This window comes from Bos indicus, chromosome 22 (genome assembly GCF_029378745.1).
Source record: "Bos indicus isolate NIAB-ARS_2022 breed Sahiwal x Tharparkar chromosome 22, NIAB-ARS_B.indTharparkar_mat_pri_1.0, whole genome shotgun sequence".
Taxonomy (NCBI): Eukaryota; Metazoa; Chordata; class Mammalia; order Artiodactyla; family Bovidae; genus Bos; species Bos indicus.
This window is the reverse complement of record NC_091781.1, coordinates 28,018,150-28,044,433: the sequence shown is the minus strand read 5'-3', so window position 1 is coordinate 28,044,433 and position 26,284 is coordinate 28,018,150. Positions and strand designations below refer to the sequence as shown.

Here is a 26,284-nt window from a genome sequence, read left to right as displayed (position 1 = left end):
CCTTCGCTAGTATATATTGCTGCAAATCCCTGGCAATGGAATCGCTGGGTTGAGAGTATGCATATTTTATTGATGTTGCCAAATTACCCTTCAGAGAGCCTCTACTGATAGCTCATTCAACAAAGTATATTCTCATATCCTTACAAGCACAAGTGTAATGTTAAAATTTTAAATTCAATAATCTGATGGTGAAAATAGGCTTTTGATTTTTCTTGTGATTTGCATCAGAAAACCCCACCACGAACCAGCCCCCACCTCTTCAATCCTAATGAATTCTGATCTCCAATCTCTTTGAATCCCTTTAGATCTTTCAAACTCCAGTCTGAAAGTCTCTGGGAAAGAAGACAGCTCACTGCTCAAAGTCTTTCCTTTATTTAAAATAAAAAAGCTTCAACAAACTCATTAAAAAAACAAAACAAAACAAAACAAAAAAACCCCTCACAGCTTGTTCATGAACTTCTTTCCAAACAGCATTGGGATGAATACTTTCCAAGAGCATGGATTAAATTTCTCGTGATTAGCAGATGGATTTAGAAATGAAACGGCAAAAGTGAGTGTTGTTTCCGAACAAAAGGATTTAGGAAGTAAATTCAGGATGTTCCACAAAAAACTCCCAAATCCACCATCTTGGTGATTTCCCTGCCATAATGCCGTAAGAACATCTACTTCAGTAATCATTTCTCTGTACAAATACATCAAATTTGTAAAATACAAATACATCAAATGCAAATACATCAAAATTCCATTTGTTAAAAAATTAAACAACCCCCAAACCCTATATTCTAAAGATGGAGAGAGATGACTTTGAAGTCTACCCCCTGAAGTCTAACAACAGGAACCCACAGTGGGAAAACGCACACTCCCCAACTCTGCTCTCCCCTCCCTGCCCCGCTGCTCACAAAGACACTCACACAACACTATATAATGTTATAATAGGACTCAAAAGAAACTAAAATCACAATGTAAAATGAGCATTAAGGGTTGTTCCCAACATCTATCCCCACAAGACAAAGATAAATCTCCCACTGCCATCTGGGTTCCCTCAACACTCTTCCGGGGGGCTGGATCAGTAAGACTGTGGGCACTGAGCTGGATCAGCCGGCCCACAAAGACACCACTGCCCAGCATGGCAGCCCTTCCCTCGGGCCTAGCGCACACTAACCCTTTCCCGCCTGAATCTCTTTGAGACTCCTCTCTCTCTCACAGCCACTACTAACAACGCACAAGTCGCAAGCATATATCAGACAGAAGCACAGAGAAGTGCGACAGCTTCTATTTACTGAGTGCACACCAGGTACCAGGTACATGGAGCTTCCCAGGTGGCTCACTGGTAAAGAATCGTCAGCTAAAAAAGGAGACACGGGTTTGATCCCTGGGTCGGAAAGATCCTCTGGAGAACGAAATGGCAACCCACTCTAGTACTCTTGCCTGGGAAATCCCATGGACAGAGGAGCCTGATGGGCTACAATCCAGGGGGTCGCAGAGTCAGCTAAACAACAGCAGCCAGGTACATAATGAGTGTTCTCTGTCTATCATTTAATCCTCATAAGAGCCACAAGTACTGGTAAGTAGTATAAATATCCATTTCATAGATGAAAGAAATCTGAGACAGGTTATTTGACCTACTCAAGGTCATACAGCTAAAAAGTGGCAAAGGTTTGTTTCCAACTAAGGATAGGCTGATTCTCTTACACAAACTCTAAATGCAACATTGTCTCCCATTGAGAAAAATTTCAAAAATACACATGAATTCAGAAATACAGCATTCCAGGCTATGGAATATTCCACCAGAGGACCCTGAAGAGTCTCAAATGACCACAAAGGATTTATGGACAAGCTTAAGTTCCGTAAGAGGTGACGTCAATACATCAAATGAAGAGATCTGTGTTTACTCTGATTGAACTGCTTTGCATTTCTCGGCTGGGGAGGAAGGAGGAGATAGGGGCTGAGATTTTGGTTTTGGCTCGTTTTGCAGAATAATACATTTGAACAGAATTATTTATCTTAAGGCGCATCAGAAAGTCCCAGCAAAAATCAGAGAGGGACAGGCAAGAGCAAACACCAAACTGAGGTCATATGAAGACTGTGATAAGGGATGGGAACAGAATGTAAAAAACATAGAAAGCACAAAATCAGAGAAAACCAAATCAGAACATTCCTGATCCTCTCAGAACACCTCTCTCTATTCTTTGTTTGGAGGCTCCTCTCCTAACACATTTTAAGGCACAGCTATGCACCAAGGTGAACCAAAATGACTTAGGATTTGTTTGGGTTTGCTGGCCTGAGAAACAGAAAAATGAAAGGGCTTGTTTCCATCCCAGGGGTGCCAGACAATGAAGTAAACTTGCCAAAGGCCGAAGGTCTGATACACCAGACTGGCTGCTGTTTCTTCAGGGACCTTAGCACTCGTGAATGGGTGATGTGATTTTGATAAGAGCATTACGTACTGCATGGTGCAATGAAAAGCCTTATGTCAGAGCCCCCCGCTGGGCTTATATCACAACTCAACCAAGCATCCAACACAGGGATTCCTTGGGAAACACACACGTCATTCGCCCTGCCTTCTACTTCCAGTAACTAACAATGAGAACACATTGTTGCTCATCCTGGCTTTTTAGCATGTTCTCAATGACCTGCCAGATTTCCAGGCAACAGGGCAGAATCCATTTAGGTTTTATTATGCTGCTGCTGCTAATCAGGACACGTTTTTAAAAACATGATGGCAAACACATGCATATGGAATTCCATTTCCCTCCCCAGGGCTATCCACGGAGTTCTTGCAAAAAGACCACATAAGCCGAGAGCCCTTTAATGCTTCAAAAATCAGTCTAGTTTGTGCTTATACCACTTTTTTAAAGGAAAAAGAAAATGACCTAAAACATATTTTTTGGTAAGTCTGAGAAAAACAAAACCAAACTGCATTCTAGTGAACTTGGAAGCATCCTTTCATCCCTGGGGAGGTGCAGAAATGAAATACCATCTTTGTGGGCTTTCCCGTTGTTGGATGACAACAATTGCCAAGCCATGAGTTTGCCTCTCCACTTCAGGCATTTTGCAAAATTCAGGCTCCCCTTTTCTATATATAAGCTTTGGTGTGCAGAGAAGAGGGCTTCCTGGTTTGGACTCTTTGGGCTACAGAAGCTTTCAAACTGTCTAAAAATGAAAAGCATCTTTCTTTACTGTAGTTGTTTCTTAAAATGGTAACGGTAATGATGGATAGGGAGAGAATGAATAATTATGAATAAAAACCAACTGTAGCCAACTGTCTTGTTACATGTGCCAAGTGGCAAAACACGTCTCCCGATGATAAGGTGGAGGACTGAGTCCCTGGGATCCTGGGACCATGACTGAGCCAGTCAAACCCGATTTGGCTCCCTCAGCCCTTCTCACAGCTGGAAAGCCTGACCCTCAGCAGCAGGGACTGAATCAGAGCAGCACCAAGACATGCTGCCTGGGATGGCAGGCAACCAGAAAAAAAAAAGGAAAAGCAAACAAGTCCCAAGCTGACATAATTTGGGGTGTCCCAAATGGTGGTAGTGGTAGAGAATCTGCCTGCCAATGGAGGAGACACAAGAGACCTGGTTTCAGTCCCTGGGTTGGGAAGATACCCTGGCGAAGGAAATGGCAACCCACTCCAGTATTCTTGTCTGGGAAATTCCATGGACAGAGGAGCCTGGTAGGCTATGGTCTATGGGGTTGCAAAGAGTAGGAAATGTCTGAGTGATTGAGCACAGAGATCATTTTAGTTTAAGAATTCCCCTAAGATGATGGGAAGAACAAGGGTATGCCCACATCCCTAGGGCTCAGGCAAGACGGACAGCTCCCTGCCCTAACCAACCTTCATTCTATTTTAACCTCATCATTTAGAAGTGTTCTTTTTAAAACATATTTTACAAGGCAAATCATGTATCAGTTAATCATTTTAATGACTATGTACCACCTACTATTAAGCTGTCATTTTCTTGCAATAAACCATGCTCGTTTGTTGTTGAAACTGTGGCTTTGGCCAAAAGCAAAGGGAATTTAATCACAACCCGCCTCTTCTTCTCTGGTCTCTTTCTGACCACGTCCTGCCACTCCTCAGCTCTGTCTTTGTCCTTGGCCAGGTTTCCCTGGGTCTGTCCACTTTCTTTTATCTCAGTGGCCTTCAAAGATGGGTACTTGCAATGAAACACAGTGGAATGATGAAACAGTATGTTAAAAATCATATTCATATTTTAATTTCATCATTTAAATGATTCTTTAGCATGTAGCTTTTATAAGACAGGTAATATTAGTTTCATAGTAAATATATGTATAATTTGTAACCAACTATGTCCAAATTTTTTCCTACAGTGGGTCCCTTGGACTGTAAGGAGATCCAACAAGTCCATTCTAAAGGAGATCAATCCTGGGTGTTCTTTGGAAGGACTGATGCTAAAGCTGAAACTCCAATACTCTGGTCACCTTATGCGAAGAGTTGACTCATTGGAAAAGACTCTGACGATGGGAGGGATTGGGGGCAGGAGGAAAAGGGGACGACAGAGGGTGAGATGGCCAGATGGCATCACCGATGCGATGGACATGAGTTTGGTTGAACTCCGGGAATTGGTGATGGACAGGGAGGCCTGGCGTGCTGTGATTCATGGGGTCGTAAAGAGTCGGACACAACTGAGCAACTGAAGTGAAGATTGTTCAACTAAATATATTATACATGGACCTCTGATCTAGCAAACTCCTACTCATTCTTCAGAACCCAGCTTCAATGGCCTGCCCCATGATGCCTTATTCCCCAGGGCTAACTGCCTCCCAAAGCATCTTTAGCTGAACTCAGGCACAGAGTTTTATCAGTGAGAACAGTGCTTCCCTCTCTAATTCATCAGTTTCTCCACCTGGACATGAGCTCCATGAAGGCGGGGCAAACATTAGTTACATCCAGATGGCTGACATCTTCTTATCCTTTAGGATTTGGCTTTATATCCCTTCCCCTCTTTCCTAAACACTCTGGGCAATGATGCCCCTTGCTCCTTGGTATGTAGCATAGCCATCCTCCCATTTTTTCCCCTTCATTGTACTTCTCCCAATCTGTAATTACTCTTTATACTTGTTTCTTGCCTTATATCACCCAGGACATAAACTCAGTGACCAGAGGGATCCAGTCTCCCCAGCCAATATCTTCAAGTCCCTAGCAAATAGCCCATGTATAATGCTTAACTGTTGAATGAGTGAATCTGATTTTTCTTTCCCTTTTCCTTGACTATTTTCCTCTTAAGCTGACTAATGAGGAAGATGTTTGATTTTAGTTGATCAGTTGTGTCCAGCTCTTTGCAACCCCATGGACTACAGCCCGCCAGGCTCCTCTGTCCATGGGATTCTCCAGGCAAGAATATTGGAGTGGGGTGCCATTGCCTTCGCCAGGGGATCTTCCCTACCCAAGAACTGAACCTGGGTCTCCCTCACTGCAGGCAGATTCTTTACTATCTGAGACAAATGAGGAAAGGCTGGGAAAAGGAAAAGAACAAGAGATGACACATACTTTGGGCACCCCACATGAAAGGTGAGACTCCAGAACATATCCTCTGCCACCTCCCCAGAGCCCTCTCAGCAGACATTTTCCTGGCAGTTAAATCAACAGATCTGAATTCAGCCTCCCCTTTCTGGAGGAGGGGATCATGATGAATGGGGTGAACAAACAGCTCCAGTGAGAGGGAAGCGCAAAGGATACACCAGCCCACAAATGAGGGAATGGCCCCTGACTGATGAAAGGTGGGTAGAAGTCCTGACAAGACTGCCAGCCTTGGAGCCCCGACTCCAGCAAAGCCCCTCAGTGTAAGTGCACAATCCTTTCTTCTTTTAAACTTATTTTGTATTGAGGGGGTAGCTCAGCTGGTAAAGAATCCACCTGCAATGAATGAGACCCTGATTTGATTCCTGGGCTGGGAAGATCCGCTGGAGAAGGGATAGGCTACCCACTCCAGTATTCTTGGGCTTCCCTAGTGGTTCAGATAGTAAAGAATCCACCTGCAATGTGGGAGACCTGGGTTCGATCCCTGGGTTGGGAAGATCCCCTGGATGGAGGGCATGGCAACCCACTCCAGTATTCTTCCCTGGAGAATCCCCATGGACAGAGGAGCTTGGCGGGCTAAAGTCCAGGGGCTTGCAAAGAGTCGGACATGACTGAGTGACTAAACACAGCACATAGACAATTAACAATGTGACAGTTTCAGGTAAACAGTGAAGGAACTCAGTCATACATATACATGTATCCATTCTCTCCCAGGCTTCCCTCCTATCCAGGCTGTCTCATTAAACTGAGCAGAATTCCACACATATTAACATGACTTTTCGCAGTTCAACTGCTATCAAACTAGACATGAACTCTTCAAAGCTAAACAGCTAGGATTAGCTATTGTATGACTAGGACAAGGCTACATTAGGAGACCACAACTAATCCCCCCAACCAAATCACTTTGCTGTACACCCGCAATTAACACAACATGTAAATCAACTATGCCTTAGTAAAAAACAAGATGATAAAAAATCCCGGGTGTGAAGATGATAAAGGCACAATGAACTCTAACTAGAGCAGAATGAAGTGAGCAAGGTTTCCTACCCTTCACAGCCCAGTTCTTGATCCCTTTCCCAGCTACATCAAGGACCTGTAAAATCCATCTCAACAACTAACATACCACACATGGCCGGCCACCAATGATGTTGAATCCCAAGGAGCCAGAGTCCCGATGCAGGACTAGAGTCAGGCTTTTTGTTTCTTCACCCTGCAGGGAATAAATGAGTTCAACATTTCATTAACATTTAGGAAAACAATGGGGGTAATTTTCTATCTAAATGGACTCATGGATTGTCAACCTGTATCTCTAGAGAAGTTTAACCCAGAAAATTTGGGAGGCTCATGCTGAAACTCTGGTCTGTGTTGAGGAGATTACAAACATTTCTAGATCCCATCAGACCCTGCGGTGAGCACTTAAGAATATCTGAAGACATCCAGACAGAAGTAACAAACATTTTCTCTCGGTGACACCTTGCTCTGCACACACATCTTTGCTTTGGCCCGCCCACCATAGGCTGGCTGTTTTCATCATTTGTGTTTGGGAGACTTAGGGGGAGAAACAGCGCTTAAAAAGTCAGACTCAAACATGGGTGGGAACAAGGAAAATCCTGAATCTTACTAAAAAGGGAGGAGGGGGCATTTTCACAAAGTAATGACTGTCCAGTCCTGAGGAGACGCAGACTGCTGAACAGAAAACACTCTGTTTAAGGCAGGTGGGACCACGTGAGCCACTTTAAATCAAATAAGCAGAAGTGGCCCCGGCAGGTCTCAGAGGCACAATGTTCAACAGTCAAAGAAGAGGGAGATGCCAGGGCCCCCCAACCAACACTCTCCAGTAATAGACAGATAGATAAAAATAGATCTCACCTTCTGTGCAAACTATCACTTAATAGGCTTTGACATAAATGCTAAACTCACAGATATACCACTGAAAGGGTCCCAACTATTCGAATGGTATGCAAAGGTCCACATGCACTGGCTATAAATTTGCAATTGCTTCACTCACATTTTCTGTTTAAACAGGGTATCATTTAAATGTGGCATTTAAAAAAAAGTATGAAATATTTCATTATATGCTTTCTCAAAAACAGCACTAACAGCTTATCACAAAAGAGGTTTTATTCGGATATTTACTGCTTCCTGGTGCAACTTGTGCCTTATACTTTGGCAGGGGTGGGGGGGGAATAAATGGCAATATTTGAATGACATGAATGCAGCTATCTGCCTTGACCACCATGCAGGCAAAGAAAGCCACACTTTCTGACCTGCAGTGCCCAGTGGTTTTTTTCTGCCACCATTTTCAATGTAAAATACTGTTCCACCATTGTCAATGTAAAACCCTGTTCCGTATTTGGCCAGGAAAAATGCACAACATAGCCACACGCACATTCACACATACATTAAAGATTAATAGATTTCAATGTGTAAAATTATCTCCCTGGGCTTAACATTCTCAGTAAACAAGCCTGTTTCTCCTGACTAGTTAGTATATTGCAGAACTCGAAATATTTTCAAAAATGTCACAGAAGTTAGCATCAATTACGAAAACGCTGTACAAAATGAAAATGATAATTTACTATTAGAAACAGGCTGTTTCTGATGGAAATAACTACATATTCTATAAGAACAAAATAACAAAGTCTTCATTTCTTCAGATTGAAACAAAAGATTCATTTCTGTCACTTACTCGTTACAGATAGAGTATATAAATATAAGAGAACCCAGTCTCTATCAAGCTACCATACTTAACAAAAAACAGCAGAGCCTCATTAATGATAACCATTTACTTACTTAAAAAAAAAAAAATCCAATCCACAGTACCACCATTCAGAGCATCTAGTTTCCCTGGTAGCTCAGTTGGTAAAAGAATCCGCCTGCAATGCAGGAGACCCGGATTTGATTCCTGGGTTGGGAAAACCCGCTGGAGAAGGGAATGGCTACCCACTCCAGTATTCTGGCCTAGAGAATTCCATGGCCTGTATAGTCCATGGGGTCACAAAGAGTCGGACACGACTGAGTGACTTTCACTTTCACTTTCATCAATGGTATCAATCTTTATCATTAATTTGAACCAACAGCGAGACTAAACCTTGCAGAATAACCCTAATAGTTTGGAGATGTAAATGCAATGTTTTGCAAACTTAAACAGTTTATATCTTTCTGCCTTGGAAATGGAAAAGGTTGCTAAGTCCACATCTTGCTTTATCTTAGCTGAAAAAGAAATACATGGGAATTTGAGTGAGTTATCATACATAGCTTACATTTCTGGCTTTCATAACTAATCAATAATAGAAACTGCCAGGTCACAGTAATCTAAGGCAGATAGCTCTGGTTGGACAACCTCAAATGAGGCAAAAAGGAGAATGCACAGCTAAATGATTAAAACAGACTCGTTTTAAATCTACTGTGTGATAACTATTTTTTTTTTTAAATGAAAAATAAAGAAATCATATTACATTAACAACAATAACAGCTAACTTTTACTGGCTCTTTATCATGTGTTGGAAATTATACTGAGCACTTAAGTGCTTTATTTTGTCTAATAATCCAACCAATCTTATCAACTGGCACTATTACCATTCTCAAGATATAGGTGAGAAGATTGGGAGGATTAAAAAAGCTTGTCAAGAAGCTAGTAAGAGGTCACTGGCATTTAAACCCATGATCTCCTAGATTCTAGACTGCAACTCTCTACACTGTCTTTCTTGTGTGGATGTAGAAGACTGCCATGTAACCTGGCAACATCTGAGGTCCCACCCAAGCTGATTCCCTTGATGGCATTCCAAAAAGTTCCACAAAGAAACTTATTATAGGAGGTCTTGGCCAGGAAACCAGTACCAGAACAGAACTCTAAACTCTTTATTAAACTATTAATCTCCAAAAGATCCAGCCTGAGATACCCAGAAACACCTAGGTCTGGTCCCAAACTCAGAGATCTCTTTCCAGGGACAATGGAGACCAACTGAGACAATGCCTGAAACAACATCATTTAGCCAAACATCAATCTGCAAAGACTGATCAAGTTAACAGTCAAGTTAACCCTCTAACCCTCCCTGCCAGATGCAATCAACCGCAGGAGCTAAGAGAGCATGTTCTCTTTTTCTAGAAGTGTGTTGACCCAGTCTGTTGTCCAGCAGGCTTACACACTGGCTTTAGGTGACATTGCCTATTTTAGGACTAATTTACAGGACTGAGCCACCACATGGAAGTTTCAACACATGATGCTGGGAGTGATGACAGAGAAGAGAAATGCTCTGGCTAGACTGAATTACTTTCATTTCTCTAACTCTCAAAGGTCAGTTTCTTTTCTCCGACACCCTGAGCTCCATTCTGATTTTTCCTTTCCACTTCCTTCCCCCTAAGCAACCTGAACTACTTTTGTTTACTTTCTGATTCTTCAGAAGAAATGTTAATAGAGAATTTTAACAGGAGGCTTCACATAATACCATGTTAACAGATTAATTTCTGATTAATGATTTAATCTGTTCCTGGGTTCAAAGTGTATCAGGATAGAGGGTATTTAAATGATTCTCATTCAGTTATACTCTACCCAGTAAAGCAAAGAAAGTGAAAGTGTCAGTCACTCAGTCATGTCCAACTCTTTGTGACCCCATGGGCTATAGCTCTTCAGGCTCCTCTGTCCATGGGATTCTCTAGGCAAGAATACTGGAGCGGATTGCCTTTCCCTTTTCTAGGGGCTCTTCCCAAACCAGAGATCAAATCTGGGTCTCCTGCATTGTAGGCAGATTCTTTACCATCTGAGCCTCAAAGATCTCAAGAGATGGATAAATGGAATAAGGACAAAGGCTCTCATCAATGCTGCTTTCCCAACTGTTCACAGATGTTACATTTGTAAGTAACATCATTCATCTAAAGGAAAATTTAATTAATATTGCTCTGTCTTGGTAGTTTATCATGACCCATGCTTTGAAACTTTCTCAATGTCTTGATATAACAAAATAAAAGATGGGAAAGAGCTCTCTTTCACATAAACAACTGAGTAACCAAAACATCAGGCTTTTGAGGCAGGTATTATATCAAAGCTCTGTACCTGGGAAACTGAGGCTCTGAGAATCGCATACACTTGCTGAAGATCACGTGGCTGCCAAGAGGGAGGGGCGGGGTTGGAACCCAACCCACGGACTCCAACAGCCAAGTTCTTGCTCCTGTGCTGGTAAATGTGTGCACCCTATCCTAAACCCCTTTGCCTCAAAATACTCAGTCTTCACATTAAAATGTCAGGAAGGATTAGACATCTAATTTGTTTTCTAATTAGAGTTTTAAGCAAGGCTTATTTGGACTATGCACCAACAGTGGCAAAGATCAGAGTTTCTATTATACCCTGAACGGTGTCATAAGAATACAGTGCCCTTCACAGGAACAGGGTGACGGTTAAGATCCTGGACTTTGGAGTCAGAACGTGATTTTAGTTTTTTCCTTCTGAGGAGGAGGAGAATGATGGCTTCTTCCGAAACATGAATGAGATGGGACTATTCCTGCCCAGTGCCTCTGTACCGGGCTTGGCCAATAGCAAGGACTCCAGACATGAGCCAAGCACAGCACCGTGGTACTCTCTGACCACATAAATGACTCTGCTACAAAACCCCAGAAATGGAGAATGTCTAATCCTAAATTAACTTAGTCTACAGCAAGTCTGGGAGAGCTGAGGCCCAAGACAGTTACATGTTCATCACAACATCTGGCCCTCAAATGGGAACTATATCCACGTACACATTTCTCCTCTTCCCAAGTCTGGAGAAAGAGCAGCATGGTCTTGGAGGGCTGCTGAAGGGCCAGGAGGCAGATTTTATTCTGGAGGCGGTGGGAAAGAGACATGATACAGACAAGGGGAGCAGCTCGGCCTGAACCTGGAGCTTCAGGGCCGAGGAGATAGGATGGGCAGAGGGTACTGATCATGGCTGGAGCGTGAGGAGGGAAATCAGACGAAGGATGTCCCCAGGCATGGAAGGAGATGTCCTCACGACAGGACAGAAGAGACATCAAGTCAAAGAAAGTGCGGACTTGGATACGGACAGTGGAGGAAGGAGCTGGGAACAGAGGACACCGGAGGGCTGCTGAGACACTGGGACAGCTTCCAATTCTACCAGAGAACTGAGTCTTGATGGGCTGAGAAGAAAGGGAAAGGGAGAGATTGGGAGTGACGTATACACACTATTGACACTGTGTATAAAACAGGTAACTAATGAGAACCCCCTTACAGCACAGGGCAGGCGTGCCCAGCCTCCGGGATCTAAGGACTGATGACTTCAGGTGGAGCCGATGTAATAATAAGAGACATGAAGAGCACAGTAAATCATACTGAATCATCCCAAAACCATCCCCAGCCCCTGGAAACGACTGTCTTCCGTGAAACTGGTCCCTGGTAACAAAGAGGTCAGGGACTGCTAGCATAGGGAACTCTACTCAGTGCTCTGTGGTGACCTAAATGGGATGGAAATGCAAAAAAAAGAGGGGATATATGTGTACATATAGTTGACTCACTTTGCGATACAACAGGAATTAAGAGCAGCATTGTTTAGTTCAGTTCATTCGCTCAGTCGTGTCCGACTCTTTGCGACCCCGTGAATCGCAGCACGCCAGGCCTCTCTGTCCATCACCAACTCCCGGAGTTCACTCAGACTCACATCCATCAAGTCAGTGATGCCATCCAGCCATCTCATCCTCTGTTGTCCCCTTTTCCTCCTGCCCCCACCCCCTCCCAACATCAGAGTCTTTTCCAATGAGTCAACTCTTCGCATGAGGTGGCCAATGTACTGGAGTTTCAGCTTTAGCATCATTCCTTCCAAAGAAATCCCAGGGCTGATCTCCTTCAGAATGGACTGGTTGGATCTCCTTGCAGTCCAAGGGACTCTCAAGAGTCTTCTCCAACACCACAGTTCAAAAGCATCGACTCTTCGGCGCTCAGCCTTCTTCACAGTCCAACTCTCACATCCACACATGACCACTGGAAAAACCATAGCCTTGACTAGATGGACCTTTGTTGGCAAAGTCATGTCTCTGTTTTTCAATATGCTATCTAGGTTGGTCATAACTTGCCTTCCAAGGAGTAAGCGTCTTTTAATTTCATGGCTGCAGTCACCATCTGCAGTGATTTTGGAGCCCAGAAAAATAAAGTCTGACACTGTTTCCACTGTTTCCCCATCTATTTCCCATGAAGTGATGGGACCGAATGCCATGATCTTCGTTTTCTGAATGTTAAGCTTTAAGCCAACTTTTTCACTCTCCTCTTTCACTTTCATCAAGAGGCTTTTTAGTTCCTCTTCACTTCCTGCCATAAGGGTGGTGTCATCTGCATATCTGAGGTTATTGATATTTCTCCCGGCAATCTTGAGTCCAGCTTGTGCTTCTTCCAGCCCAGCATTTCTCATGATGTACTCTGCATTTAAGTTAAATAAGCAGGGTGACAATATACAGCCTTGACGTACTCCTTTTCCTATTTGGAACCAGTCTGTTGTTCCATGTCCAGTTCTAACTATTGCTTCCTAACCTGCATACAAACTTCTCAAGAGGCAGGTCAGGTGGTCTGGTATTCCTATCTCTTTCAGAATTTTCCACAGTTTATTGTGATCCACACAGTCAAAGGCTTTGGCATAGTCAATAAAGCAGAAATAGATGTTTTTCTGGAACTCTCTTGCTTTTTCCATGATCCAGCAGATGTTGGCAATTTGGTCTCTGGTTCCTCTGCATTTTCTAAAACCAGCTTGAACATCTGGAAGTTCACGGTTCACGTATTGCTGAAGCCTGGCTTGGAGAATTTTGAGCAAAGAGCAGCATTGTAAAGCAGCTATATTCCAACAAAAATTTAAAGTGAGAGAACTTGATAGGGGGGGCAACAAAAATGGAAAAGAGATGGTACCTCCTTGGCAGCTTTTCCTAGAGTCGCCCCCTATTTTATTACTCTTCCTGAATGGCAGGGTCTCTTCCCTCCAGAGCCAGGACTTGGGAGGGCAATGAGCTCTGACTTACAGCGCTAACTTGGGGATGGGAAATAAAGATGCCTTCATATTCTGGAGTCCAGCCAGGACTGGTTCCGTGGGAAGCAGGCACGAAGCTCTAACAGATGCTCAGCCCCCCATCTCCGCCCCAGAATCCAACTCAAGCAGACAGTCAGGCCCCCAGTGTACTGCAGGGTCTCCTCAGAAGCTGCTTAGGTCTTTCCGAGGGTGACAGGGCAGAGACTTAGTAACCTGGGAGAAGGGGGCGTGGCATGAGCCACCCACAGCAGGTAAATTACAAGCAGAAATAGAAGCTCCAAGTTCAGGAACATACAATCAGTTCTGCTGAAAATACGCTTGGCTATTATACTCCAACATGTAACTACCAGATCAGTGTTTAAAAAAAACAACACCCGATTTATAATCTGCCTAATTTAAGGTCTCACTGGACAAGATTAAGAGGAGGGAAATAAAAGTCACGGTGAAAACACAGAAGTCACAAGTCCTTTGTCAGAAAGACACCATATGGTGGCTGTTCTTGTTTTAAGTCCAAGAATGTAAACCGTCTTTCTATGGCACAGTCCCTCTTCCTCTCAGCATCACTCTGAAGTCACCGCACCGCTCTCCTCCAAACAACCTGGCCTCAGAAACTTGGACGCCAGCCATCTTCTAATCTATGTGGCGGCCCTCAAAGTCCATCCACGCCACTGTCAATGTGGATCCTTTCTACAAACTCCTTTCCGCCCTGTGACGGGTGTTCCTTGATTACTGCCGCCGTGGGACTCGCAGCTGAGAACTGGCTCGACTGGAAAGCCGCCTGGCGGGTTATGAGCACTGTAACTGACTGACCACTCGTCTGCATATCTGGGATGACGCGACACCTCTCAGCCTCAGATTATGCAAAGCTCTCAAAGACTCGCACAGCTGGGAAACAGCTCTGTCTGCTGACTAGTGACAAGAGAGGGCAAAAATGTGGAGGGCGGGGCTGGGGGGACCAGGAGACAGAGCTGGCCACCAGACATTCTCTCCCAAAGAGATGGAATGCCTTCTCTTTCTCCGAACTGAGATGCTTCGGTCCTCTTCGTCAGTCAAAATATGTTTTTAATGGGGAAGCAGCCTGGACTAAGCCCTCCCTGTAATTGCAACCTCAGTTCTGAAGAAGGTGTTCTTGGAGGAAGAGCAGAAGGGGAAACTGCTCACGCCTAAGACCAAAGGGAGTCTTAGAGAATGATGCTTGAAAACAAATTGGAAATGGATGAGATTAACAGTGGTATTAGCAGCATGTACCTGCCACGAGAATAGGGAGGATGAAGAGAGATCAAGGGCGTGGGGGGACAGGCAAAAAGGACAAAGATTTCCTGGAGCCACAGACTAGGAAACATGCATCCATAAGCCAAACAAGATGGTTTTGAAGAATACCCTCAGAAATTAAGCACGGATTGTCAGTGTCGCCCTAGGCCAAAATATACACATATTTTTAGCCTGTTGCTGTTATATTTAAATAACCTGAGAAACCCCCAAGTCTACTTCTCCATTTGCATGAGTCTGATTTCAAGACTGTGTCTCTCATTTTTATCATCTGCTCATTCGCTTTTCTGGAGAACACCTCCAGGCGACATTTTCACGGACACAACAAACTAACTTAAGGGACTACAGCGTTTTCCCATTTCCACTTGATGGACTGCAAGGTGGTTTCCGTTTTTGAGATATGACCATCCAGTCACCCAACCCAGAGCATTTTCTCCTCCAAATCAGAAACAAAGCAAAGGCTACCCAGCTGTAATGTCCTATGTTCCCGCTTATAGGATGGTGGGAGTTTGGCCTGCCACCCCTCCTCTTGTTTTTCCAGTAGTCATGTATGGATATAAAGAGTTGGACCATAAAGAAAGCTGAGTGCTGAAGAATTGATGCTCTTGAACTGTGGTTTTGGAGAAGACTCTTGAGAGTCCCTTGGACTGCAAGGAGATCAAACCAGTCAACCCCGAAGGAAATCAGTCTTGAATATTCATTGGAAGGACTGATGCTGAAGCTCCAATACTTCGTATACCTGATGAAAAGAGCCAGCTTGGTGGAAAAGACCCTGATGCTGGGCAAGACTGAGGGCAGGAGGAGAAGGGGGTGACAGAAGATGAGATGGCTGGTTCTCATCACCAAATAAATCAATGGACATGAGTTTGAGTAAATTCCGGGAGTTGGTGATGGACAGGGAGGCCTGGCGTGCTGCAGTCCATGGGGTTGCAAAGAGTCAGATGTGACTGAGCATATGAACTGAACTGACCTCTCGTTAGTTTGGTAACTGCAAAAGGACAAATGAATACACATAAACATGCAGTAAGCATATTTTGTTTGCAGCTTTAGGTACAGCCCAGAGCTGTTACCCAGATGCAGTGCAACTGACATGAACATCCCTCTTTCTCAAAGTCTCCAGCACTGACAAGCAGTTAGAGAAGAGACACCCAGAGAACGGGTTACCCAGGGGCAGACTGAGGCTTGCAATGAGCCTGTGATCCTTTGAATAAAAGATCCCTTTCCTTCTTCTCCATTAAACCATCTTCAATTTCTAAAGTTTCTTCAGTGATTTACTTGGAGAAGAACCCCAAACCTACAGGTACTTAATAAATGTTCAACAAATGCTCGGTAAGCCTGATTAGGATCCTGCCTGCAGGAGAGCCAGTTCGATCCCTGGGTCAGGAAGATCCCCTGGAGAAGGGAATGGTACCCACTCCAGCATTCTCGACTGGAGAATTCCATGGACAGAGGAGTCTGGTGGGCACCAGTCCATGGGGTTGCAAACAGTTGGACACAACTGAGCAGCTAACACTTTCAAACACTTTCATTTTATCCTAAAGCCTGTCCCATATGTGCATAACATTAGCCCATTTTAGAGATGAGACAGTTAAGGCTAACAGGAGATTAGAGGATCCTCCCAGAGACCCTCAACAATGAGGCAGAAGGAGCACAGGAGCCTGCATATCATTGACTCCAGGGTTTGATACTAATCACACACCAGCTCAATTCAGGGTACCCTGGAGCTGCCGGTGACACAGGCTTGCATCCAACCCTGACGTGCAACCTGAATGGGACTTCACCCCCTTCCTGATAATGTGCAGCAAAGACACAGGGCACCTGAAAACAGCTTCTCACAAAATTCTAGGGTGACCCCTCTGTCCAGGACTCATTTCTGCACAGGTCCTCTGCCAGGGGAAAAGCTCATCAGACTCCCCTTCCTGGAGAAGGGACCACTGCAGGGCCCATGTACACTCGGGCTGCACTGTGGCTCCGCCCCTTAGGCTCCCCATAAACAGACTCACGGGGTGGGGGAGAAAGATGAACGCCCGGGTCCATCTGTTAGTTATTTTCTTTACAAGAGTAATCATTATGTTACACCACTTCCCTTTCTTATTGGAACAGGCTTATTAGAACCCCATTAGTCAGGGAGGACAGAGGTGACCCACGACTCGGGTAAGCAAAGAACAGAACAACGTGGCATTTTCAAAGACACAAGTGGGTGTCTAACGAATCCAGGAGTGAAAGCTGTGCACATTCCCCTTTGTACCCAGCGGTGCCCATCCCAGTGCCTGGCACACAGTGTGTAAGCATGTGAGAACCTAACCCGAAAGAACACATTCGGAAGAATTTCATTTGCTTCCTACCACCAGCCACTCTTTAACTTATTAGGTTCAAAATTAGGGAATGATTAAAAATTAGGGAATGAGGCATGATTCCATCCAAGACACCATCTTTTTCTTTTCCTTTTGTCTCTCTTTTATAGTGAGAACCTGTTTTGTTTTATACTCCACGTGCTCCACACCAGACCTCTGAAGATGGGAATTACAGCCTGGGGTGAACCCACTTCATCACCATGAACCACAAGCCATCGGACCAACTTGGAGCCAGAAGATGATGCTGGGGAAGTTATTTGACCTTCAGAATCTTTCTTTTTCCATCTGTAATGGGTTGTGGGTCCTAAGTTTGCAGAGTCTTTCTGAAGTGCTGGCATGTAGAGAAGCAGCTCTTTGGAAACCTGTATGAGCCTTTGGAGGGGATACTGCCTCAGGAGAAAATACTGTCTTATTTTGGTAACAGCTTGGAATCAGGTTCTGGGTTCAAATCCCATCTCTACACAATTAGAATCCGAATCCATACAACTTCTAGTCTGAACCCAGCTGTTTTATAGTGTTTTACAATCTGTCTCTCTTACCAAAAACCCCCCAAAAAACCATCTACCAAATGAATAAGATGGGGAAGTTAATGTGTGTACATACACAAAGCACCCTAAGTGTATGCTGCTGCTAAGTCACTTCTGTCATGTCCGACTCTGTGCGACCCCACAGACGGCAGCCCACCAGGCTCCGCCATCCCTGGGATTCTCCAGGCAAGAACACTGGAGTGGGTTACCATTTCCTTCTCCAGTGCATGAAAGTGAAAAACGAAGTCACTCAGTCATGTCCGACTCTTAGCGACCCCATGGACTGCAGCCTACCAGGCTCTTCCATCCATGAGATTTTCCAGGCAAGAGTACTGGATGGCACCCAGTAAAACTCAATGAATTTTATTTCTCTTTCTTTTAAGCCCCGTGTCTACAGCCAACACAAACCAGCTTATACATAGATTCTCTCTCATCAAATATTTTCACAAAGAAGCAAACATCATTTCTGAACTCAGAAAGAGCCACTTACAGATAGACGGCAACAGAATTCCCAATTCCTATTATTCAGTTATGATCATTTGAGCCAGTGTAGCTGGGAAATACATCTGTAAGCTGAATCCTAGTTTTCTATATATAGCACTGAAATGAAATGGATGCAACAGCCCACAAGTCGTTTTAGCTGAACTGGGACAGCACAGAACAGTCATTCTCCTGATGCTTTTCAGAAACAGAAAAGACACTGAACTGTGAACACTCTGATAGACACATTTCAAAGTGTTTGGACATCTGGAACACCTTTCCATACAACTGTCTATTATAGATTCACTATCTCCAGGAGTTCTGAAACAGACAAAACTGTTTCTGGGATTTGGGGCTTTATACAGTTTGATCTGGGTGGATCTTGGGGAAACAAAAAGCATGCCTCCCGCAAACCTGGAAACAATTTTGTTCACTTGCAGGTCACGGAAAAACTCATTCTTTTTTAAGAGTTAGCTAACAAGCTCACTCTTGGTCAGCAACCTGAAAAGTTTTGACGGCTGACAAGATACCCTTTCGAACTTGAATTTATTCACTGAAAACATATCAAGAGTTCACAGGGTACCTGGTGACCGAACTGGTGCCAGGACATAGCCCTGAAGAATGCACACGTGGTCCTTCCTTTACCGTCCCTCACAGACAATAAGCTCTTCCTGTTATTCAGTCACAGCAGTGAAGAAGGCCATGCAGGCGGAGCACCAAAGTGAGAGTCTCAGGGTACCAGCCCTAGTCTGTCAGGCCAGAGAGGGAGGGCTTTCCGCAGGTGATGATGGTGGGAGCATAGAAAGGTTATCTAGCCACGAGCAAACCCCAAGTGCCGACAGCAAGGCAAGGGGTAGAAGGTGAAGAGTTGGAAAACCTGCCAGTCACCTAGGTTACCTAGTGATGAGCAACTGGAAAGACTATTCCTAGGGGAAAAAAAGAGCAAGGGCAAAGGCCCAGGGGCAGGAAAGAGCTCATGGGTCTATTCTCAGAGACCACAGAACCTGGGAAGAGAGACTAAAGCAAAGAAGAGCACAGGCAGGCAGGACCCAGAGTATGCTTCACCTTACATCCGTCCAAGATAAACTCAAGGCACAGCAGGCTTGAAGTTCCCAGGTGGCGCAGTGGTAAAGAATCCACCTGCCGATGCAGGAGATGTGGGTTTGATCCCTGGGTTTGATCTTCCTGGGTCCGGAAGATCTCGTAGAGGAGGAAATGGCAACCCCCTTCAGTATTCTTGCCTGGAGAATCCCAGGGAAGAGGAGCCTGGTGGGTTATAGTTCATGGCGTTGCAAAGAGTCAAACATGACTTAGTGACTGAGCAGGGTATCAGATTTACATTTCTAAGAGATGATTCCCAGCATGAGGTCACTGGAAGGAAGCAAGAAGATACAGAGAGGGAACAGCTGTGGGCTAGGTAAGAGGTGATGGGGGTTGAGACCAGGGCTGATTTCTGTCCCAGAGGGGACAATGACAGCGTCTGGAGATATCTGTGATTTTCATGCTGTGGGAATTGCTCCTGGCATCTAGAAGGTAGAGGCAAGGATGCTGGTCCGCATCTTATAATGCACACAACACACACACACCACACACACACACACACACAACCAAGAATTATTCAGCTCAAGATGCTAACAGTGCTGAGGTCAGGAAATCCTGGTTTGGACCAAAGTGATGATCTGATGGGGCTTGAGAGTGGTGAACAGACTCAGGAAGTGTTCAGGAAGTAAAATCAACCAGGTTTAATGAAAGACTGAATGTGGGGGTAAAAGAGCAGATGCTACTGAGGTTCAGTCTCAAGTTTCTCAAAAATTCCAAGGAAAGTTGTGCCCAGAGCCTTCCCTTTCCCAGAAAGTCAAAGACTTTTTTTTTTTTTTTGCTGTGGAATGCCTTTGTTCCTAGAATCAGGTGGTAAGTCAGGGTGGGAAACTGAGGCTGGGAGCCAAACTCTTTAACATCTTTAAGTATAGTTTCACCAAGTCTGCTGTAGCCTGGATAGGGCTGCAGATTGGTTCAAGATGCCTTTCTGGGCCATGTTACCTACCATACAGCTGCTAGGCGCTCTGGGTTTGAGAACTATGCACTGGTCCTTCATAAAATATTCAGGAAGAGATGTTTAGACAATGATCAGTAAAATCATAACCGTGTGAAGAAAAAGAACACATGTTGGTCTACATCTGTACTTGAGCCTAAACTCTCTGTCTAGATGAGCAGTTACCCAAAATGTGCTAGGTGGCCTAGCATCAGCTGGGAACTTGCCAGAACCTCACGCTCCTCACACCCTGATGGGGCAGAATCTCCAAGGGTGAGATTCAGGAATCTCTTGTTTCATCTCCAGATGATTCCAATCATATGAAGGTTTGAGAAGACCTGTGTGAGCTCACCTTTCAGATCAGAAGAAACGATGCCAAACCCTAGCTCTAAACCCTAAATGCTTAAGTGTTCGTTGCTCAGTGGTGTCCGACTCTTTGCGACCCCGTGGACTACAGCCTGCCAGACTCCTCTCTTCAGCGGATATCAAAAATTGCAATCTAAGATTATTTAAATAATGCCAGATCACTTTATGGTACAAGTTCTAAAGCCCTGAACAAGGGGTATGGAAAAATCTTCTGAGTGTTTCTTATCTACTTTAGCTCTTAACAGAGAGGTAAGTGATAGGACTTTTAAAAAATAATAAAAGTTTTGTGCATGCCCGTTTCCAAGGAATATAAATCCTTCTGCCTTTTAGAAGAGAATAAACAGTACCCGGTGGGAGCAGAGAGTCCGGCCAATGAAATAAACAAGTTCTTAAACAGCTTGCAGTGGGAGGGGGTCTGTCTGGCAGATGCAGGAACAGCGAAAGCTTTCCCCAAGGGTGACTAGGGGTTAACTTTAAGGCAAAAGCAGTGCGCTTTCCCCTAAGGCCTGGGCTGAGACGGCCAGGGTCTGAGGCCAGAAAAATGAGTTCAGCTTTCAGGCCAGGCCTTTCTTGGCTGTTCTCAAGCCAGCACTAAGGTCCATGAAAGTCCTGAGCAGTGCTCCAACTCCAGAAAGAAACTTTTGTCTGTAAGCTCAGAAAGCAACATCTTGTCCCCAAGCTTAATGCCCCTGATTATCCTCCTGACTCACCCAACAGAACTTCAAAAACATCCATAATTTTGATTCAAGTATCATATTTTTGATTCCGAGAGAGAGTTTACCCAAACACTCCAGAAAGAAAACAGAAAGGCAAGAAGAAATAATAAACCAGCTTAACAATGAATGATGTATAAACTCCGGGGAAGTGAATGGCTTGTTTATAAATAAGCATCACTTAAAACTCCGCAGGAAGTCCAGATGACAGCATAAACAGGAGAAACTCCGGGAACTCCTTCACCCCAAGCCCGGCGCCTGCTTGTAGACAGAGCTTGGCCCCCTGCTTTGGGGACTTGCAGGCTCACACCAGTCTTTTGTACGCCTGTGCGGTCCTGGGTGAGCCTCAGAGCTGTAAATATTTGCCCTTCACCCAGAGCCGGCCAGCTGCTGAGGCTGCAGCTGACAGACAGGCCGGGGGCCAGGGCAGGGTGGAGGCGAGAGGGGGGAGTCGGTGTGCTCTATGGGAATAGGGGGCTGGGAAAGGGCCAGAGAGGCGAAGTAGACAAGCAGACACAGGGAGGCCCCTGGGGACCCCTCAGGCGCACACATTCTGCTCCCCTGCAACAGGCAACCAGAGTGGCAGCGGCATGGTCCAGGTGCCTCACCAGTTGGTGAAAAGGTGGCCTCTGCAATCAAGGGAAACCTTGGTTCTCTGTGGGTGACTGTGTCCCCTCAGGGGATAAAACACACAGACATTTCTGGTGGTCACACCTAGAGATAGGGGGTTCTACTGGAATCCAGTAGGTAGAGGCTAAGGACGCCCCTCAGTGCACAGGACAGCCTCCTATAGCAAAGAATTTGGGGGTCCAAAATCTCAAAATGCCCAAGGTTGACAACTGAGGTGGAACCTGAATCCTAGCTCTATCTCGTGAGTTACTGTTTGACTCTGGACAAGTTCTGAGACCTGTGCTTGCTTCCTCATCTCAGAGGATTACATACAGAATGCATGCAGAGTGCTTGCTACTGTGGCTGGTACATAATAAACCCTCAGTAAATGGTACTTGTGGTTACACTGAGAAGTGACACGATGGTGGCTAAGAGCTTGGGCATCTGTGGGTTCGGAACCCACTTCTGCCACCTCGAAGCCATGACTCAGGGCCAGGGCTGCCCCTCACTGGTCCTGAGTTCTCTTCGTCTGCAAAACGAGAAGCAACCTGCCTCCCTTACTTGATTAAAAAGGAAACAGCTGAGAAGCACAAGAGCTTAGCAGAGGGCCTGGAGCAAGGCAAGCCTCCAGCAGTAGTGGCTGTTGTAATTATACCAACTCCCAGGACAGGGGGATGGCTTACAAGGGAAGGAGGGTAAAGATAATTACAGGCAACACTTGTTGAGCATTTGCTCTCTACAGGGCAACTTGCTAGATCCTTTTCATATGTTCTCTCCCTGAAGCAGGCAAAGAATCTATTTTACATTTAGAGAGATTGAAGCACCTGGGATTAAGTCACAACATTAGCCAACAGCCCAGACTCGAAAAACAGTTCTAACTCCAGAGGCCTCACTGCCAATTATTACTTTATATTTGGTGGCGGTTCCTTTAATTCCTTCTGGAATTCTTTCAATCCCTGGAGGAATACCACAGGAGGGGCCTGGCAGTGTTTCACCCCCCGTGTCACATCTCTAGGGCCCTACTTTTCCAACTTGAGAGAGCTTAAGCAGCTTGCTCAAGGTCAGCCAGCTAGTTGGCAGCAGAGCTCACACTGGAATCCAGCTTTTACTCCAGCGGCCTCTCTTCTGGCAGCCCTGTTAACCTAGTCTCCAGGGGCTGGGCTGTGGGTTCCTTTGATTCTTTCCGGACCGCCTGAGGGTGCATGGATAGAGTTAACATCGCGTGTGTCAGTATCTTATCTCCTGTACACGTGTAGAGGAACCCTGTTTCCCAACTTTCAAAGAGGTTAAACGACTTGCCCAAGATCATCCATCTGGTCTGTAGCAAAGCCCCTACAGGGTTCTGACTCAAGAGCCACACTCACTCTTAACTCTGCGCTGCTCTCGAATTCCTTTTAGTTTTTCCAGAACCGATGAAGCTGCTGCAGCTGTACTTCACCCTGAGTTTAAATCTGTAAGGACAACAGTTGCCAAGGTGAGACAGATTCCCCGACCTGCTCAAAGCGATCTATCTGGCAAGGAGTGTTAGAAGAGGGAGGCAGAGATGCTCCCGGAAGCTCCCGGTAACACCAAGACCGCAGGGACTGGGAGGCGCCCCAGGGTCAGTAGGGGGTCTGGGCGGGCGGCGGGCGCCTACCTTGCCGCCGGGCGGCGGAGCCACGCAGCGGCTAAGCGAGTCAAGGCGCGCGCTGTACTCGGTGAACTTCTTCTGGTAGCGCAGAGCGGTCATCTGCAGCTCCAGCTGTGCGGCGGCCAGCTGCGCCACCAGGGACTTCTCGCGCTTGCCGGCCCTCAGCGCCTCCTTCTTGAGCGCCTTGTGCAGCGCGCCCAGGCGGGCCTGCAGCGCGGCGTTGTGCGCCCGCAGGGCCCGCGCACAACAGTGGCCTCCGGCGCGCTGCTCGCCTTGCGTCAGGGGCAGCCCGCAGCCCTCCTGGCAGCGGCCCACCGGCCGCGCGTCGCACGCGTCGCGCATGTGCGCCTCCACGTCTCGCCGCAGCAGCACCTGGGCGCAGCCCGCGTGGCGGCAGCGCGCGGGCGCGAAGTCGCAGCGCTCGAGGTGCTCGGGCAGCTGTTGTAGCTTGACCACCTGGCCGCAGCCGCGCGCCGCGTGCGCGCACTTGATGTCCAGCTTGAGGATGAGGCGCTTGAGCGGCAGGACGTGGTTGAGCTCCTTGGCCGAGAGACGACCGCGGCAGCGCGCCGGGCAGCTGCCCTCCTGCACCACCCAGGGCAGCACACAGCCGGCGCAGAAGACGTGGCCGCACGGCGTGGTCAGCGGGTCCTCCAGGACCTTGTGGCACAGAGCGCACTTCAGGTCCGGGTCCACGTCGCCGTCGAAGCGGTCCAGCTCGAAGCCCATGGTGGCGGCCGGGGCCCGGGGTCGCCGCCGGGCGGCCGGCCGCCCCCTCCCTCCCAGCGAGGCAGCCCAGACGCGCCGGCAGCGCCGCCCGCTCGCTCGCTGGCTCTCCCCGGACTGAGCCTAATTGCTCCAGACTTCCTCGGAAAATGCCCGAGGAACAGAACTCCTCGGCCGTAATTGCGCGAGCGCGTGCGCAAGAACATTCTGCCTCGGCGGCCTCCCGCCCGCCCGACGCAAAAGGGAGGAGAGAGGGAGGGAGGGAGAGAGAGAGGGAGGCGGAGGAAAGTGAGAAGACCCAGAATCTCGCCGAGGGGACTGGCCCGCCCAGGACGCCAGCCTGAGCTCTTCTCGGGAAACTCCACTCCTCTGTCTTGCAGTTTTCGCTACAGGAGACAAAATGCCAGCTGAGAAAGCTCAGAGTTAGCCTCTAAGGATGCTGCGGCCGCCCAGACTAGTTTCTCTGGAGCCCCGTCCGGGCCAGACTGCGACTTTTGACTCCACTCCGCGGCCTCCTCTTTCCGTGGCTGACTGCAGAGAGATTTTTGCATGGAGTCCGCTATTTCAGCACTTACGGTCTTTATTTAATTATTTCATTCTAGGGAAAGTTACAGAGCCGGCGGGACGCTCCGGCAACTACAGGTCAGATCCGAGGTTCAGCGGATCCCGAAGTTTGCCAGGCCAAGGTTTCCAGGTGCTGAGAGCGAATGTATGAGGGCCAATTTTTGGAAAGGAGAGCTGCTCACCGGCTGCAGTCTGGCTCCACCCAGTTCACTTAACACCTTTGACTTGTCCGCACTGTAGTTTGGTGCTGGGCCCTGCTACATTGGTCCCTTTAAAAATCATCAGTACAATATTGTGAGAGAGCATCAGCTGTATTTAAAAAATATTTTCGCCTATTACAAAAGAAGTAACCCTGGTCTTACATTGTTAAAAACTGCATAGTGTAGAACTTCAAGAAGTTCCTCCATAGTCCTCCGCACTCCTGTGCTCCTGTGAACTGTCTTGCTTCAATTTTTTTTTCCCCTTTGTATGCACTTTGTTATATTTCCATATTCCAACTGAGGAAACTCAGGCTGAGAAAAGGCAAAAAATAAACTACTCCTGAAGACCCTGTAGAGCATTCTTTCTCAAATTTTACTGTGGATGCAGATTCTGATCCTGTAAGTCTGGGGTGGAGTCTGAGAACCTGCTTGTGAAAAAAAGCCTCCAAGTGGTGCTGATGCTACTACTCAGTGGATTTCCACCTGATTGGGAAGTGGCAGTCCATGAATCTGGACGTTTTGCTTCTGCTGGGGAGTAGTTTCAAGCAGGGCAGTTTTCAGCAATAGTACTTTGGAATTCCAACTTACGTGATCAATTCATAGCAACATCCATGGATTTGGTGATTTTTTTAAATTTTTCTTTCTCTACCCCAGGCTATAGACATGGCTAAGAAACATCTGGCCAGAATTGGTAAGAAAGAAATCAAGCTATGGCATTCTCATTTGGGAAGTGCTGCCAGATCCTGAATAGTGAAGTGGAAAAGTTGAATCTCAGTGTTTAGTGTGGCTCTGGGGTCTGGAAAGTGGGATTACAGCATCCATTTTGTCTAATTGCTTTTACTTCTCTCCTTTCTGTGGCTGAGAAAAGCCCATGACCTTTCTCTTCACTATGTAACTGTTTTGCCAGAGTAAGAAGGTTGCTTTGATGTCCAAAAGGATTACTTGTTTTGAACTGGCCTTTCAAAAGTTGTCACTGATTAGATTTTTTTAGTGCCATGTTGAGGTCCCTGGATAGTGTTCTTTCATCTGTGTTGGTGGCATTTGTTGTCTATTTGTGGTAGGGACTTTAATTGCTTAAATCAATTAATGCATTCCTTCGCTAGTTCTTGGAATATAATTGGCCTTTGTTCAGATAAGCAGGTGCCAGAAATCCTCCATCAGTATATTTATTAAGCAGCTCACAGGTTCTCAGATAATGGGTAAGAAACACATTCTTTCACCAAAGGTGTGTGGGCCTGTCAGTTTCATAGGGTGGACTAGTATCAACAGGGT

At 46.2% G+C, this 26,284-nt stretch overlaps 1 protein-coding gene across 1 annotated transcript in view; it reads right to left on the bottom strand.

Moving 5' to 3' along the window:
• Nucleotides 1–24,354, bottom strand: part of PDZRN3 (PDZ domain containing ring finger 3) — a 269,301-nt gene extending 244,947 nt beyond the window's left edge. Inside the window, exons 1-2 of the mRNA XM_019984433.2 lie at nt 23,529–24,354; nt 6,669–6,755 (exon numbers count right to left, since the gene is read on the bottom strand). Of these exons, the coding sequence (XP_019839992.2) occupies nt 6,669–6,755; nt 23,529–24,251 (810 nt within the window). The 5' untranslated portion in view covers nt 24,252–24,354. The remainder of the gene's footprint in view (nt 1–6,668; nt 6,756–23,528) is intronic.
• Nucleotides 24,355–26,284: the final 1,930 nt, after the last annotated feature.